This window comes from Miniopterus schreibersii (assembly GCF_964146895.1).
Source record: "Miniopterus schreibersii genome assembly, chromosome: 6".
Classification (NCBI taxonomy): Eukaryota; Metazoa; Chordata; class Mammalia; order Chiroptera; family Miniopteridae; genus Miniopterus; species Miniopterus schreibersii.
This window is the reverse complement of record NC_138107.1, coordinates 74165060-74180847: the sequence shown is the minus strand read 5'-3', so window position 1 is coordinate 74180847 and position 15788 is coordinate 74165060. Positions and strand designations below refer to the sequence as shown.

Here is a 15788-nt window from a genome sequence, read left to right as displayed (position 1 = left end):
GTGGGAAGAGATTAATCAAAGAAGTTATATGTATAATCCATGGACACAGTTAATAACAGGGTGAAGGCCTGGGAAGGGGGTGGGAGGGAAGTGGAGGGGATCAATTGGGGGGGGAAATGGTATACCTGTAATACTCTCAACAATAAAGATAAATAAAAATAAAAAAATTTTTAAAAATCCCATAAATTAAAATATATATATTATGCTTTTTTAAAAGTGTGGTTTAAAATCTGGATGATAATTAGAATTTTGTGGGGGAACTTGAAAAAAAAGAGTCCAAGAGCTTTCCAGTCCTCCTGAGCCAATCCTCTACATTTGTCTTGGGTAGAAGAATGTGTCACTTTATAATTTCCCAGGACACTGATGCTGCCAGTCCTCAGAGCCATCACAGCCATAGGTCACCTCTTCTTAGTTCTGACCCAGGAAATCTACACCAGTCTTCCTTCCTCCAATCCTATTTCTCTTTCCTTCGTATCTCTCGTCTCCTCCCTTGTTTGCTCTTTCTGCACATTATTAAGGTTTAGGGCAGGAACCTTCAGAGGAACATAAGGCCCTAGCACTTCATGGGAATCGGCACTGGCAGGCCTTTCCCACTCCTATTGGGGCCTCAGTGTCCTGCTGTTAAACCAGATGTCTTACCCCCACACAGTTATTATTTTTACAAAGCTCTCTTACTACCCATGGGTGAGAGATATGTCCCCTGCCCAGATATACCTTGAAATAAAGATTTTTGGGAGGCGTGGTATTAGTATTTGGGCCTTTTTCTTTCATTATTCATAAAGAGAAAACATCAAAATTTGTTCTTAAATAATTTATTTTTTAATATTGTTTTTTGTGAAAAGTTACAATTATTTAGGAAAATTTTAATAAATCCAACAGAGTAAACAGAAGTCTATTAGGACAACTAAATGTGCAAATTTCAAACGTTTTCTATAATAAGTATAAATAATTCAATTTTTCACATTAAGAAAGAGAATATTTATACACAAAATATTAAAATATCTACTTTAAAAGAAGTAGGTGAAAACACTGGCAGCTTTTACCGACGGGGACAATGTGTTTCCCCCACTTTTCTTTTTCTAGAACAAGAATGACAATGACACAAAGCACATAGAGAAACTGCAGGCAGAGGATAGAGATTTCCTCATACGGACAGGAGGTCACGCCCCTGCACCCCAGGACAGCATGAACAGAGCAAATAAAACCATCACTGAAGGCCGTATCTGACCCTGTGACCTTCCCCAATCCTATCCCTGCTCCTTTCCAATCATATCTCTAAGGAGGTAGGATAGTCAGAGACAATTATATATTGTGGCTGGGAAGTGGCTCTGGCCAGAGTTTCATTAAGAAGCACGAGATTTTAATAATATTGATGCAATTCCTTCTTTCCTAAGAAAGGCAAAGAAAGTGCTTCAGAGCGGCCGACTTCCCCACTGCAGTCAAGAACTTGCCTGGCTCCAGAATGTGACCCACAGCAAGTACGTTATCTCAAGACACTACAGCATTTTCCCCAGAGCAGAAGATACAACTTCATTTAAATAACCTTAAAGTTTGCAATAAAATAAATAAAGTAAACTCCAAAAACGGGTCCTTTGACAAGGTCGAGTTCATGAAAGCTGTACATAGGTGATGCTCCAATAAAAACCAGAAAACAGGTTATTACTTTTCAGTCTTCTTACTCCAGGGCAGCATTTCAACACAATAAAAACAAATCCCTCATACACAAGGGCATATTATATATGTACACATTTTATGCACACCTCAGTTGAAGATAGCCTGTTTAGAAGTGAAGACTATGATAACCAAGAGTCACACATCTTCCCACTAAAATATTCTGATTTTTGCAAGGTGCCTATGGTAAAGAGCAGCTGGATGCTTTACAGTATGAATTTAGTCTCAGCAGCCTCAGAATCACAGTCCTTGGGAAAGGAATGAGGCAGGTAGGGAAAAGTCATGAACGACTGACACAGAAAATGTCCATTTTCCCTGAGCTTCCCGACCTTCTTGCAGGGGGCCTGTGGGCCACAAGGACTCAGCTTCCCGTTGCTGAGCAATGTCGATGAAGGCAGGCGGAGTGGCTCTGGCTATGCCCTGTCCCTTTTCTTGAAAGATGATGAAGCAGTCCTGGACATAAAGTTCCTGGCCTTCTGCTTGGAGGAGGAGGAGCCCCAAACTGAATGCGACACCATCTGCTGCCAGTCACGAGCTGTGCTGCAAGGACACCTGGGAATGTTCCCCGGTTACCGAATTCAAGGCCACGACCAAGAGCTTTATCTTTCCTCTTCTGCGCAAAGACAACCCTGAGCTCACTGATGCAGGGACCGCTTCTCCGGTGGCACCAGTGTGTTTAAAGAATAGCACCATGTTGGCTAACAGCCGGGGCTGGCTCACCTGCTCGCATTAGCCGTACATCTGCTTGAACTGAAAGCACTCGTTACAGTAGCCGTTGCACTTGGCATTGCCAAAGTGATCGCAGGCGGGGGCCCGGCAGCGCTGTTTGGGGGGCTCTTCGGGAGCAGGCTCACCCCGGCCAACCCTCTGGCCGAGGTGCTGGCACTCCATGCAGAGTTCCTCACTGCGACAGGCCAGAATGTTCTTGCAAGAGGCCCGGGCACACTTGGGCCTGGAGGGGCTCTGCGTGGCTCGAGGCACATCTCTGAGCTGGCTGGTTCTCTGAGGGAAAAGAGCAGAGAGAATTGTGGCTCACATTTCTCAGGGAAAGCGCTGTGCGATCTCAGAGGACAGTGGGGATGCTACAAAGGGCTCTGTGGGGTGAAGAGCATCTGCCTGAGCAAGGGAACAGAGGTCCATGTGCAGTCCATGAGCAGGAGCTCTCCAAGCACTTTCCTCTCCATTCCACAAAAGCAGACCTGGCCCAGGGACACCCAAGGAGGCCCCAATCCTAGCCCAGAGATCTGCAAATGCTGGCCCGGCTCACTTCTGTTTAGATGAGTAAGCTACCGTTATTTATTTAGACAGATTCCTAATGTTCTGTAAGCAATAGGAGAAGCATCTGTCAAAGTTTGCCATCCAGGAGGCACCTGGATGCCGTGTCTCCTCCTCCTGTCCCCTCTTGGTAAAGGATTATTTAAGAAAGTCTGCTGGTCACTTAGATGTCTGTGCTTCTACTACAACTCCAAGAGCTCTCTGATTGCCAGCTGACGTTAGGAGGCTTTAAGAGATTTTATTCTATGGCTAATTTTATTTGCTTTTTAAAATGAATTCTAAGGTATACATAGACCATGTAAATCAATAGTAGCAGCTCCAGCAAGGAGGACTGGCCCACAGGAGAGGGGGGAGCACCTCAAAATGTCTTACCAGTTGCTCTTCCGTCCTTTTGGCTTCATGAAATCTCTGATTTTGTGCTTCAATGAAACACTTTTGACAGTATCCTTCAAACACAGTGCTTCCAAGCGTGCCACATTCCCTTCCCAGGCAGGGGACTGCGTTCTGGAACCTGGAGGCTGAGGGACTTACTCTTCCCGAGGCAGCAACAAAATCTGGAAGAGAGTTGACACCAATCAGTATTGCATATGGGTCACCAAGTAGAGAGAAACAATGACTTGAGAGAAATAAACAGGTTCCAAATACAGACTAGGCTAGCCTTCAATATTTACACGGGAGCAGCCTTTTATAAATTCAGCAAAATAAACAAAAATGATAATGCTATCATTGAAACATCTTCGACTTTACAAATCTCTCACTTTTGAACGTCCCACTGGTAAGGCACAGAAACAGAACAGAGACACATTAACTGCCCATCCTTCTTTCAAATTAGTGATTTCTAAAACCATATATTGTCAGTAGAGACGTCCCTCTCTCCAGCTGCTACTCTTCAGACTTCGAGTTTTCTCTATTATACCAAAGTTTCCAGAAAAGTCTTGTTTAAACTCTTTCTTAAAAACACAACATCAAGCAACCTATGGAAACAAATTCTATAAACTCTACCTACAGGATGCATTTGGAACATGGTATTCCATGCCTTTTGCTTCCATGTGTGGCTGGCAGAGCCAGTGTGACTGTCCCTCTGTGTGACATTTTACCCCACTGCCCAGAGCGGCTCCTTTCTTGAAGGTCAAGAACAAATCCCTTCTAGACAGGAGTTTCAAAACAGGTTAGAAAACCCAACATTTCACTCACGTTTATTTTCTCTGTACTCGATGAAACACAGTGTGCAAAAGCCCTGGTTTTCGGGAGTCCCAAAATAGATGCAGCCAGCCTTCCTGCACTTGCTTGTCCCTGTCCTGTCGCCTGGAGTCCGTGCGGCCTGAGAGAGGCAGCCAGAGGGGGCCTCACTCCCAGCTCTGTGGCAAGAATGGGGGGAGAGACTCCGGATGAGCTGAGCCGGGTCTGACTTGGATCTCTGATGGCAGGAAGGAGGGATGCTAGAGCTGAGGTTCGAGGAGGGCTCTGCCGTAGTCCTTTTGAAGCAAGTACTGCAGATCCCATTAAATGTCCTGGTGACGTCCTGGAGGCAGGCTCGGCACTTACCAGGATCTAAATGCCTCGACTTGTCCGAGGTGTGGCCCGCATTAAGCTGCCGGGCACTGTGGCAGCGCTCACAGAATCCGTTGTGCTGCACGTTCAGCGTGAAAGGGCAGCCGGGGCTCCTGCACTTCATCGCAGTGGTCTCGCTGAACAGAAAAAGGCTGGGTGCTGTCGGAGGGGCCGAATGAGGCCCCCCAGATGGCTCCTCAGGGCTCCAGGCTGTGGGCTCATAGGCCTCACCGCGAGAGGCTCCAAGCACCACATCAGGGCCTGGCTTGGAGTTCAGCTTTGGGGATTTGTTCTGGTTCTTTTGCCGCCTCTCTGCACATTCATGGCATAGGGGCTGGGTGTTCACAGACATGAAGAAAGGACAGTTGGGTGTTTCACATTTTACGTCCATGAGAGAGAGCTGGGGAACAGAGGGTTCCAGAGCAGGATGAGCATGCCGTTCTCTCCGCCCCTGCTCGCTGTTCTCCTGCCACTTCTTGTACTCGTGCTGGACAAGTTCAAAGTAATCATCTACCAGGTTAATTTCCTTTGGTAAGTTAGCTTCATCCAACCTAAAGACCAAAAGGAAAAACATGAGCCTTCATTCATGCACACACACAAACACACACACACCTGTAGGGCAACAGCTCATAAGAGCAAGCTTTTAGAATGTGGATTCTGGAACCAGTGATTGAAATGCAAGCCCATCATGAGGAGTTTGCACTTCCAGCATTACACAGTCCAGTGCTTCATGATTTCAAGAATCAGTCTTCTTGAATCAATCTTGGTCCACCCCAAATTACAAATAACTCTAAAGAAACGGCCACTCCAAGGCTGCTGCTACACTTAATGGCTCTATGCCTCTTTTTAAAAGTCACTTTTACTTTCTAACTTCTCAGAGATCAAATTTCTAGTAAGAGATTACTCAGGTGTTCTTTTGGGACTAGTCTACTTTATGATAAAAACTACTTTGGAACTTTGTGTTCTATACTTTGCTATTATTAAACTGGTGCCTGGTTTCTGTCAGAGTTAATGGCCATGAGCAGTAACCAAGAGGCAGACCTACTCCTACATGTTATTTATTCACTCTCTGTAATTTGTTACTCTCCACTCTGGGAAATGAATTCTCTTATGTCTTTGGAGGTATCTCTTGTGCATTTTAAGTTCTAAGAATAGGCATCTCTTTAAATAAAGCCAGTGTTTAACATTTGGATACCTGTACTATGTGCACTCTGGTGTCTCCTCCCTTTCCTTGTGAAATCATGTGGCTGCTACATAAACACATTCTACCTCCCAGTCTGTGTCTGCTGTGTCTGTCCTTACCAAGAAGCCAAGAAAAAAAAGGCTTTTGTTTCTAAGACTTTTCACTTGCTAGTTTAGTACTAGAGAAATTAAGAAAAACAACCATTCTTGATGTAAACAAACTTTTGAAAGCCACAGTTCTGACTCTCAGCATCCAGATACATATGAAAATCACTATGGGTAAATTACTTGTTCTCATTTGAAACCAAAATTAGCAATGTCTCGGGCAAGACTCTGACTCAGGCAAGCCTCTGAGTTTATTTCACACTGGAGGAAACTGAATTCAAAAGCTTTACTGTTGAGCTTTGGGGTGGCAGCAGCTTATGTGGCTGAATTAAAAACGATTAAAGAGGACAGAGGATAGAGGTAAAAATAAAGTGCTTACTTTGCAGCATTAATCAAATGGGTGGTGCCATGGTCCCAGCCTTGGACCGGGATTTCTATCACCATCAAGTACTCTTTCAGGAGCTTCTCCTTCATCTCGCTTTCAAGATCTGTCAAAAAGTGAACTTTTAAGTCTTCAAATCTTCCTCGTTCTCTGTTAACAAGTGGAACAGCTCGGATTTCTGAGGGGGAAAAAATAACACATAAGTCAAATATAATTCTACTAAATGAGATGGGTGAAGCTATACACATAATGATTAAAATTTGAAAATGCAGAAAGGCTACAATTACAGAGTGGAAAACTATTATCTAGCCACAAACTCAAACGGGGAAAGAAACTCTGCTAAACGCTAATATGTTTCCAGGAAGCTCACAGAAATATAAAGCAGCCTGGAGGCAGTGAATCTCGTTGGTTAAATTCCCACACTTCAGAATCAGACTGACCTGAGTTTGAATGCTGACTCTGCCACTATCAAGTTCTGTGACATTAGGCAAGTTATTTACCTTCTCTGAGCTTCAAGTGCCTCAACTATAAAATAAGCCTATTAATGCTTACAGCCCATAGAGATGCTGGGAGGATGAAATGAAATAAACTACTATACCTAAAGCACTTACAAAGTGCCTGTTGCACATTAAGCTATTTATATGTTTCCTGTTCCATGCCAGGCACTGTATTAAGGGATCTGTGTGCCTTAATTGGTCATTTATTAATAGAAATTGTAGTAGCAAGATGTATACATGTATCTCCTACTTACAACTAACATGCTGAAAGTAATTCTGAAGCCATACACAAAAGGTAAGGGATATCATGATTACTGCTATTGCATTACTGTTGCTAGCCAAGCAAATGACAGAATACTGTATTTAAATAAAAATAATACACTTCGATGAGACTATTTCAGTAAGGAGCAAAAGAGCAAACCTTGACACTCAGCTGGAACAGGGTGTACTGCTATCTACCAATATTTACAAATGTGAATGAATGCTCAGTTTTCTCACCAGGCCCACTGTCCTTCATGGTCACCAGGGGCACAAAGTGTTGGCTGTCGTAGCCGAGAACAATGGGGTATCTGTAGCAGTCCTGGACAGGCCAATGGAGTGGCAGGTAAATTCCGCCCACCTTCAAAGGAGCGAAATTGGAACCTGATTCCAAACTTCTTAGCATTTTGTCTGTTGAAGGAAAGAGAAAGAAAAAAAATAAGGCCCTCTGGTGACTTTCATCCAATTCCTTTTAGCTACTGTTGCCTGTAACTTTGGCAGCATGGGTTTTTTCCTAAGAGCGAAAGCATTAAGGCTGAAAAGCACTTAACATACAAATAAGCAATCTGCAGGCATCTCACCTGAAATGACAATGATTGGCCTTCTGAGGATGTTGCAAAGGACAAATATATGTATTTCTTCCAGTGAATTATACTGAAGGCTGCCTCGGGTCCCTGGTGTGTCTGTGGATGCCATTTTGATGAGGTTGTCCCATTCATCAGTCCAGTTCTAAGGGAGAAGGAATAAAGAGGGGGAAATGCTTAAATGTACTCGGCATTAAAAAAATCACTCTGACACAGTCTATGGTTATTCATTTATATAACTCAGCTTGCTTTTCCCCTTTCTGGAAATCATCATTCAAATGATCACCCTTTTTTCCCCATTTTGGTTTTCTTCCTTTACTTTTTTCCACTACAAGGCAAACTCAAAAGTGGGGGAGGACCACGGGGACAGCACCTGCTTTCAGAAAAATCCCTGATGAGGCATCACACTGAAGCCCCTCGTCCAAGTGTACACAAAAATTCCAAACTTGTGACTGAGAATGGTGAGGTCTGAATTTGACTGGCTGACTCAGTAAAGTATGCAAAGGACAATCAAACTGAGAAACAGCTAAAACGCCACAGGGAGGGCCAGGATCCGAATGATCAAGCTAAAATCAAGAGATACACAGTTGGGAATCTGCTGCCCTAAAGCCTCTCAGCAGTGACAAAAGCCTCGGTTCATCCCACAGGAGGTTTCTGGCATTTTCCATTGACCATGCTTTGCTTAGCCAACTTCATGTGACCTAGTAAATCATATGCTTTTGAGAGCAGCGGCTGGCCTAAGGTACCCTTTTCCCCACCGTGGAGCTCTGTCAATAGATGCTTAAGGGGGTAACAAAACATACCCGGGTGTCATAGCAAAGCCCCGTTTCCACAAACTCCTGAGATTTCAGAGACTCCAGCTGCCAGCGGAATTTAAAGTTGCGTGTGTCCGTCTCCTTGAGAGTGCTGAAGAGAGCCTTCCTCAGGACCAAGTCTGTGTCCTGAACACCCCACATGTACTGAGAAGCAGCATGCATGAGGCAGTTTCCATCACCTGAGGATACAAGGGAAGCAAACTCAAGCAATCCACACCCAAACCTAGCAAAGGGTCTCAGAATCAAGGAGCCCTAGTGCTATCCTGGGAGACCCAACAGAGCATGCAGAAATGCAAACAGGTTACTTTCCTAGTCAAAGGACCAACTGATAACATTGCACAGGTGATGACAGGAAAAAATATCCTTATTTTTAATGACTAATACCAAAAGAGCAAAGGAGCCAGGGAAAGATCATCACTGGACCTTGGTTCCAGCCCGGCTCTGCCCTAACTCATTTAGGCCACCTGGGGGGAAATTCCTTAACCTGAGTCTTTTTCCTCTTTGTGAAATGAGGGGATTGGAATAATCCCTCGAATGATCTCTAAAGGCTGTCCCTTTTCTAATGTCCCTTGATGTTCTGCCTAAGACATGGGCACTATTTATTGCCTTCTGACTCTAGCAGAGTACACATAGGGCAATGTGCACAAACCAGGAAGCCACTTGTCTCCATTCACTAGACAGGGACAGTCTGGCTATGACTCAGTGGTAAATGACTTGACCATTCCACTGTAGCCTTTGGGGCCTGGGAGTTTCCTCTCCTGCTTTGTAGAGCAGGATTGAGAACAGCGAATTAGCTACTGTCACTGATAATTATTTCATCCACACTGAAATGCTTTATGTGAATGTGCTTGTTAGAAATTGCACAGTCCTTTTGAAAAGTTAAAGAGTGCCTGGGTTACTCTCTTAGCCTACATTTGAAAATAATTCAGTGTTTAGGGCTGGAAGTTTAAGAATTTTGAGCAGTTTGAGCAAAAGATAGATTTAATTTTATTCCATTAATCTGTTACTTTTATAGATTAAAATCCACAATTTAAGAGACTGCACTTTTTCCAAACTCCAAACATAAACATCTTGGGAGAATGTTTAAAAACCACAACAAGTTAGTTCCTTAATCTCTTTTGGCAAGTGCGCAATGGTTTTTAAAAACAAAAGTTCAACTCTTTCCTTTCTATAAGTAGGGCAACAAAGCTCTTTGATATTTTATCAAATTTTAATTATAGTCAAACTGTAAAAACAACAACAAAAACCCTGAAATACATATCCACAGCCAATATCCTTTCAATTTACACACTTCAAAAAACTAGCTACAAAAATATTCAGACAAATGAACAAACATGATCGCCCAAGCCTCTGTCTTGGCAGAAGTGTGGCAACGATTGCATTCTGTTGAAATTTCCCCTTTGCAAAATCTAGAGCAAAGATAAGGCTTTTTTTCTTCTTCTTGTGCTTACTTTCAGTTCTTTATTGAGATGCACCAGTATGAAATTCCCTAAGTAACATCTGGAATTCCCCAGTGCTAAGTTATTTGACTAGCAATTGAGCAACAGCTATTGTACTTTTTGTTCTGGTGTGTAGACATTTAAACTGCGAAGTGCACCCTGGACTTTCCAAGTGGGTGTGGTCAGGGTGAGCTGGAATAGGGCTACTCATTATACAAGTGAAATCGCTGCAGCCAATAGACGCTGGAATTTTTCACATGAAGTTTCAACTTTATGCCACCTACTCCCTTCCTCATTCACCACAGTCTCATATCCTCAAATGTAAACTTGTGAATCACCCCCTCCCCAGACCATTGACTGTAGAACCCACCTATAAGGGGAAGGCTCAAAAAAAAAAAAAAAAAAAGGTGCTAATAAAAATCAGAGAGGAAAAGTCATTTTCTTTCCTCTTCCCCTAAATATCTTTTCTTCCTTTTCCAGAATTTTAAGATATTTTCTTGAGAGTGGGGAAATAAAAGGATTCTGAGCCTAAAAAATCCTTATTTCCAAAAAATTTTATCAAAATGCACCCCCTTTTGTAGTTTTCTTTGTAGGGTGAATCCATATAGATTTAAATGATAAATCTTTGCAAAACAAATGTTTACTCTTTATATTCCATTTTTTTCTTACGGAAACAGAGCAAGTTAAACCTAAAATGTCAGTTAATGCTGGTCATGATAATAAAGTTTTCCTCTTTCTACCACATTTCTAAGTTGGCAGAATATGTTTCCAACTCTCCCAAAGTTGACTCCATCTCTTTATTTGTAACAAAAAGGGAAAGAGTTAAAACCACAAGCTGTCAGGAATATAAAGCCCTTCATGATGACTTAACATAATTACCTACTTCCATGCATCACTTGATTTAATGCCAAGAACAATGGAAACACTAGCTATCTCCCAGTTTTTTTCTATTTCTAAGAATCTTTGCTTCAAAAATATAAGCCAGATACGGAGATGGCCCCCCCAGGACCAAAGCAAAAAAATACGTCCTCAGTCACACACCAAGTTATCCCAGTCAAACATGGTCAAAGTTAATATACCAATTAAGTAACTTAATATTTTTATCATTTCATTGTCCACCAGGACTTTCTGCACTTGGATGAATGTATTATTTGATTGGGATGGTTTAGGACTGTCACCGATCTAAGGACCTGAGAGTCCTGCCTTTACCTAACCTATAAGCATTTAATTGATCTTGGACAGTCTACTTGCTTTGTGTAACAATAAGCTACATCTATAAAGTAGAATTTTGTATCTGTACGAAACAGTATGCTTGGATGTTTCTGGGATGTGCATACTCTTACTCAAAGAAAATAATTAAAAAACCAAACGGTAAAACTCATAACAGGAAACAGCTACTAGTGATAAAGGTCTATTGGGCAGATAGGCACAGCCTGCAAGAAATTCAGTACTACCCCCAAAAGTAATAAAGTAGAGGTCTAAAATCGGTGCTAAAAATCTAAAATATCTCTCTAGTTCATTTCATGGGAGCATAAGCAACAGAACCTAGATAAGGGAAGAGCAGACAACAGAAGCCCCTCTTGTCCTCAACAGCCAATCACTGGTTAACCCATAAAATGCCATCAAGTCAGGAAAGTATAAGGCCATCACCACAAGCATTTTCTAATGACAGCAGGAAACAATAGTAATATCAGCTTTCACACCATGCTTTCCTTTTGAACTAAAGCCTTTTAATACTTCCATTACTGGAAGGGAATTTCACAGATGATTAAACAATCACAAGAATTAGATGCATAAGTCACCTAACAGAGGCATGGTGTTTAGAAATGCATTCCCCAAGCCTCAACACACTCTGCTCTCCAATATACACAACTAGAAAATATCCTTAATAAAAACATTCACAGAACAAGTTTGCTTTCATCACATGCCCCCACTGAGTTTCTATATGAAGGTGTTAATGGCCTCATGAGATTTGCTTTGGGCTATAGCTATTAAAATTTAATGAATGGGGACCCAGCACTGTGGAAGCCACCCCTAGACAAAAGCATGTCTTACCATTTGTCTTGAGAGCCACAAGTTTCCTGACTTCTCTACACCAGTTGAGCTTCTTCTGACTTTCCAGGGAGGCCTGGATGTTTCTGTCTATGAGAGCTTTGTGGATGATCTCCCGAAATTGTGGATAAAACTGGCAAGTCCTGAACATTTCCAGCGTGTATCGGTGCATGGATTTAAAATGATGAATGATTCCATTGGTAGGTTTAAAAATGTCTTCTGGAGTTCTCTCTCTGATCTTCACAGCTTTCCGCATATTGCTCAAATACAAAGCCTGAGGAAGGAGTTGTTCAGCCATCGTGTTGTTCCACAACACCTGAAGAGGAGGGAAAAAACCCATTCCGTTAGCCCGACTTTGATACTACTCCTATATACCTGCTGCAGGAAACCCCAGTGTTTGATCTTGTCATTACCCTAATCTGTAGGCAAAAGATCTTAGTCACCTTGACTCCCAGGATACTAGCTGGCCCCAAAGATGAACTCACACTGGACTCTTTTAAATTACATCACTTTTAAAGATTAGTCTAAACAAGAGAAGGAAGGTGGAGAGTGGGTACTGAGGAGGAGGGGAATAACCCTGTACTGTAAAGACAGTAAATATTTTGTGAAAAATCCTGCAATTTCATGCTGTCTCCTAGGCATCTGCCTGGAGTTTCCTCTTTAGACGCAAAGAGAAATATTTACAAAAAGCTTATTTATAAATTTATTATAATACTTGTAAAGAGTTAAAACTGAATGTTGTATAACCTACAAAAAAGCCTATGTCCAGCAAGATAATTTTGTAATTTTAAGAGCAAGTGATCAGCAGTCTTTCCAAAACTGTCTGCTGAACTTTAAACATCAGATAAAGAAATAAAATAATCACAATAATAGAATAATAAATTCTACACTTCCAAGAACAGGCATTGGAGTGCAATTACTTCAAGGCACCTGCCAACCAAATTTTATTGTCATCCTCCAGGTCCCAACGCTCAGATGCATTTCCTACCCTGTCTTCACCCTGAAATCTTCAAACATAATCAACAGGTGGAAGGAAATGAAAGTCTGGAAGCAGATGAGAAAAGAAATTTCAGCCAGGGGCCACTCAGGAGACATGAAAGAGGAGAGGGGGCAAACCCCAGCATCCACAACCCACGCCAACAGTGTGGAATGATGTGAACTGACCTAAGGTGGGGTATCTCCGCAGCATGGAGAGCCAGCTCTGATTCACTGGCCCTTAGTAGGGTGCCTCGCCATACACCTTAGTTTCCAAGATGAAGACAAAGATGGTTCAGAGAATAAAGAGAGTCCCTAGAAATTTTCATAGCAAATGTGAATCCCACTGATGCATCAAACTATTTGCCAGGCAGGGCAAGCCTCTAGTTGAGAAAGAAGCTAAATCAATGTAAGAGGGGGAAGAAACACAGATATTAGGGAAGCCACTCCTGGGTGGATCTAGGCTCTCTTAAAGCCATCGATAAGGTGGTCTAAATTCTGTGGCCCACTCAAAAAAGAGAGTCGGACTAGATGACCCCAAGGTTGCTTCTGAGGAGTTTTCTGGTGGTAGTTTGGATCAGAATTCCTAGCCTGATTGCCAGATGAGGCCTGGGAGATGTCATTCTCTGGGTCAACCTATGATGTCAACCATTCTCTGCAGGTAGAATTGGGCAAAATTATAGCAGGACCACAGACACAATGAAGGGATAAAAAATCACATACACTTCCTCTTTGGGACATGGCAAAAGTCTCTTTCAAGATGTCATTCATTCATCTGTCCATCACTCAACAAGCACTGTCTATCCATCTACTAAAGGCTGTGCTTGATGCTGGGGTTAAAAATCAAAGACAACCTTACTCCCCCTCTTGAAATCACATGACCACCTTAGTCTGCAGCTAAGGCAACCAAAGTACAGGTCTACTCTGGTCCCTCAGCACCTAGGGCAGAGCTTTGCCTGGAAGCCTGGCCTTCCAACACCTGCCCCTTGCTATTCTCCCACCACCATACCTGTGGTTGCAATGCCTGCTGCTCCAGATGGAAACACACAAGCAACAGGAAGATTTTAAACAAGCTAGGTAGAGCCTCTTTTGCTTTTCTGGCTCTTCTATTATTTTCTCCTGAACCTAAAGATCTTTTAAATAGTGAGAGCTGTTAGCCATATGCAAGACATGCAAATGTCAATATTTGATAGCCCAGTGTCATCTCATTCATAGGTTTAGCCTTGCACAGCCTCCAGAATTGCCTCCTTAAATCAAGACCCACTGTCCAAGTTTCCAGTACATGGACTTCTCCATACTCAAGGTTAAAGAATAAATTTCTGACCTATGACTGCACTGTTCTTAAGCAAAGACATACAATATTACCCTTAACATTCCTTAACATTTCTTTTACATTTCTGTTACCTCACTTTTTATCAACAAATACCTTATGGAATTTTTGGAAAGTACCCCTCCGAATATTCAAAAATTGTACAAAAAATTTGCAAGAATGAAAGAAGCACCTTAGTCAATGAGAAAGGAAGAGTAACTGGCTGCTCAATAACTTGGGCCATGAGGGCTGTGGCCCAGAGGGCTCTTTAATGAACAGTGGTTCTCCCAAAATGCTGCCCTGAGACACCTGAGCAGACGGGCTTTCCAAGGAAAGATCAGAGGTAGGGAGAACTGAAAACAAAGCGGTCTCAAAGAGAGCTGAGCTCCTTCCTTACTTAATACCACTGCTTTCCTGAGAGGCCAGGTGGCAGGATGTGGGACGACCCCTGCTGACAAACTCTGTCTGCCTGTGTGGGGTAGGGGCCTGCACATCGCTGTAAACTGGAGCCCCCCCCCCCCAAAGGCAGGCCAAAGACCCACTTCTGCATGCACACTTCTTACAATGCTGCATCTGAAAACGGCAGACCCGTCCCGCGACCCCGGCCCTGCACAGAGCTCTGGCGTGCCTGCAAGCGCGGCCTGGAAAGGTTGGCTGAGCCCCTCACCCCCGCAGGCTTTGCTGCCCCCGAGGCATCACGCCCCCGAGGCCGGCTCTGCACAATCTGGGGTGAAGCCACAGCGTGCTGCAAAGTCTACGTGGCCGCGAGCATGCAGCCCTGGGTTCCAAGAAAAGACACGAAAAGGAGTCAAGCACCAACGACCCCACCCGACCCAGCGGCCCCAGGGGAGACTCTCCACCGGTCAGCTGCAGTTTAAGTTCTCTGCATAATCTGAAAGGCACAGCCGGCCGGAGGAATCCAGGGCTGTCACCCCAAAATCTGGCGCGGCGACCTCAACTCCCAGCCTTGGAAAACCCACAATGGACACACACGGCCCACAGATGCCCGCCAGGACCGCTGCAAATCCAGCGCCCGCCCGCGGGTGCAGCCCGCGAGCCGCTGCCCAGCGCACGCACAGCCCTCGCCCCGAGGAAGCGGCCGGGCGGGCGGCGCGGAGACGTGGCGCTCACCTCTCGGCGCCGCGGTCCTCCCCCGAAGTCCCAAGTCCGGGTCAGCGCCGGCGGACGCCGCAGGCTGGGGTCGGGGTCTGGCGGGGGCGGCTCTCCATGGACAGCCGGGCGGTTCGCTCGTGGCCGCGCGGCCAGGGGTGCGGGTCGCGCCCGCCGCCTTCGCCGCCTGGGCTCTGCCGCGGCCGCTCCTGCCGCTCCGCCCCCGCGGGTGCTGAGACTCTGCCCTCGGCCGGCCGCAGAGGCTGCAGACTGACAGTTCTCTTTTCTCTCTTTCTGTTTTACGGCGGCGGCGCAGCGGGGGGATTTCCACCCGGGGATTTTCCAGTCACGTGACGCCGGGCAGAGCGGCGGGCGCGCGCGGCCTGGGCTGGCGAGGGGCCGGCAGGGGGCGCTCGGTCCCATCCCGCCCCGCCTCACCCCGCGCAGCCCCGCCCCGCCCCTCTCAGCTCCGCCCCGCCCCCTGGGGCCTCGGCCAGAGAAACTCCTGAGCTCCGCAGCGGGGTGTCCCCGCGTGAGTCACCTGGGCATTTCGGAAGCTGGGGCAACGTCACATCCATGTGGA

The 15788-nt window shown here is 44.7% G+C and overlaps 1 protein-coding gene across 1 annotated transcript; it reads right to left on the bottom strand.

The window, feature by feature from the left end:
- Positions 1-834: 834 nt before the first annotated feature.
- Positions 835-15544, bottom strand: TNFAIP3 (TNF alpha induced protein 3). The gene is made up of 9 exons (XM_081141364.1): positions 15227-15544; positions 11815-12127; positions 8309-8499; positions 7503-7650; positions 7162-7332; positions 6164-6344; positions 4141-5048; positions 3319-3500; positions 835-2673 (listed from the first exon to the last, which is right to left on the bottom strand). Exons 2-9 carry the CDS (start codon positions 12107-12109, stop codon positions 2401-2403), a joined length of 2349 nt encoding a protein of 782 aa, XP_080997490.1. The 5' UTR covers positions 12110-12127; positions 15227-15544; the 3' UTR covers positions 835-2400.
- Between the last annotated feature and the right edge of the window lie 244 nt (positions 15545-15788).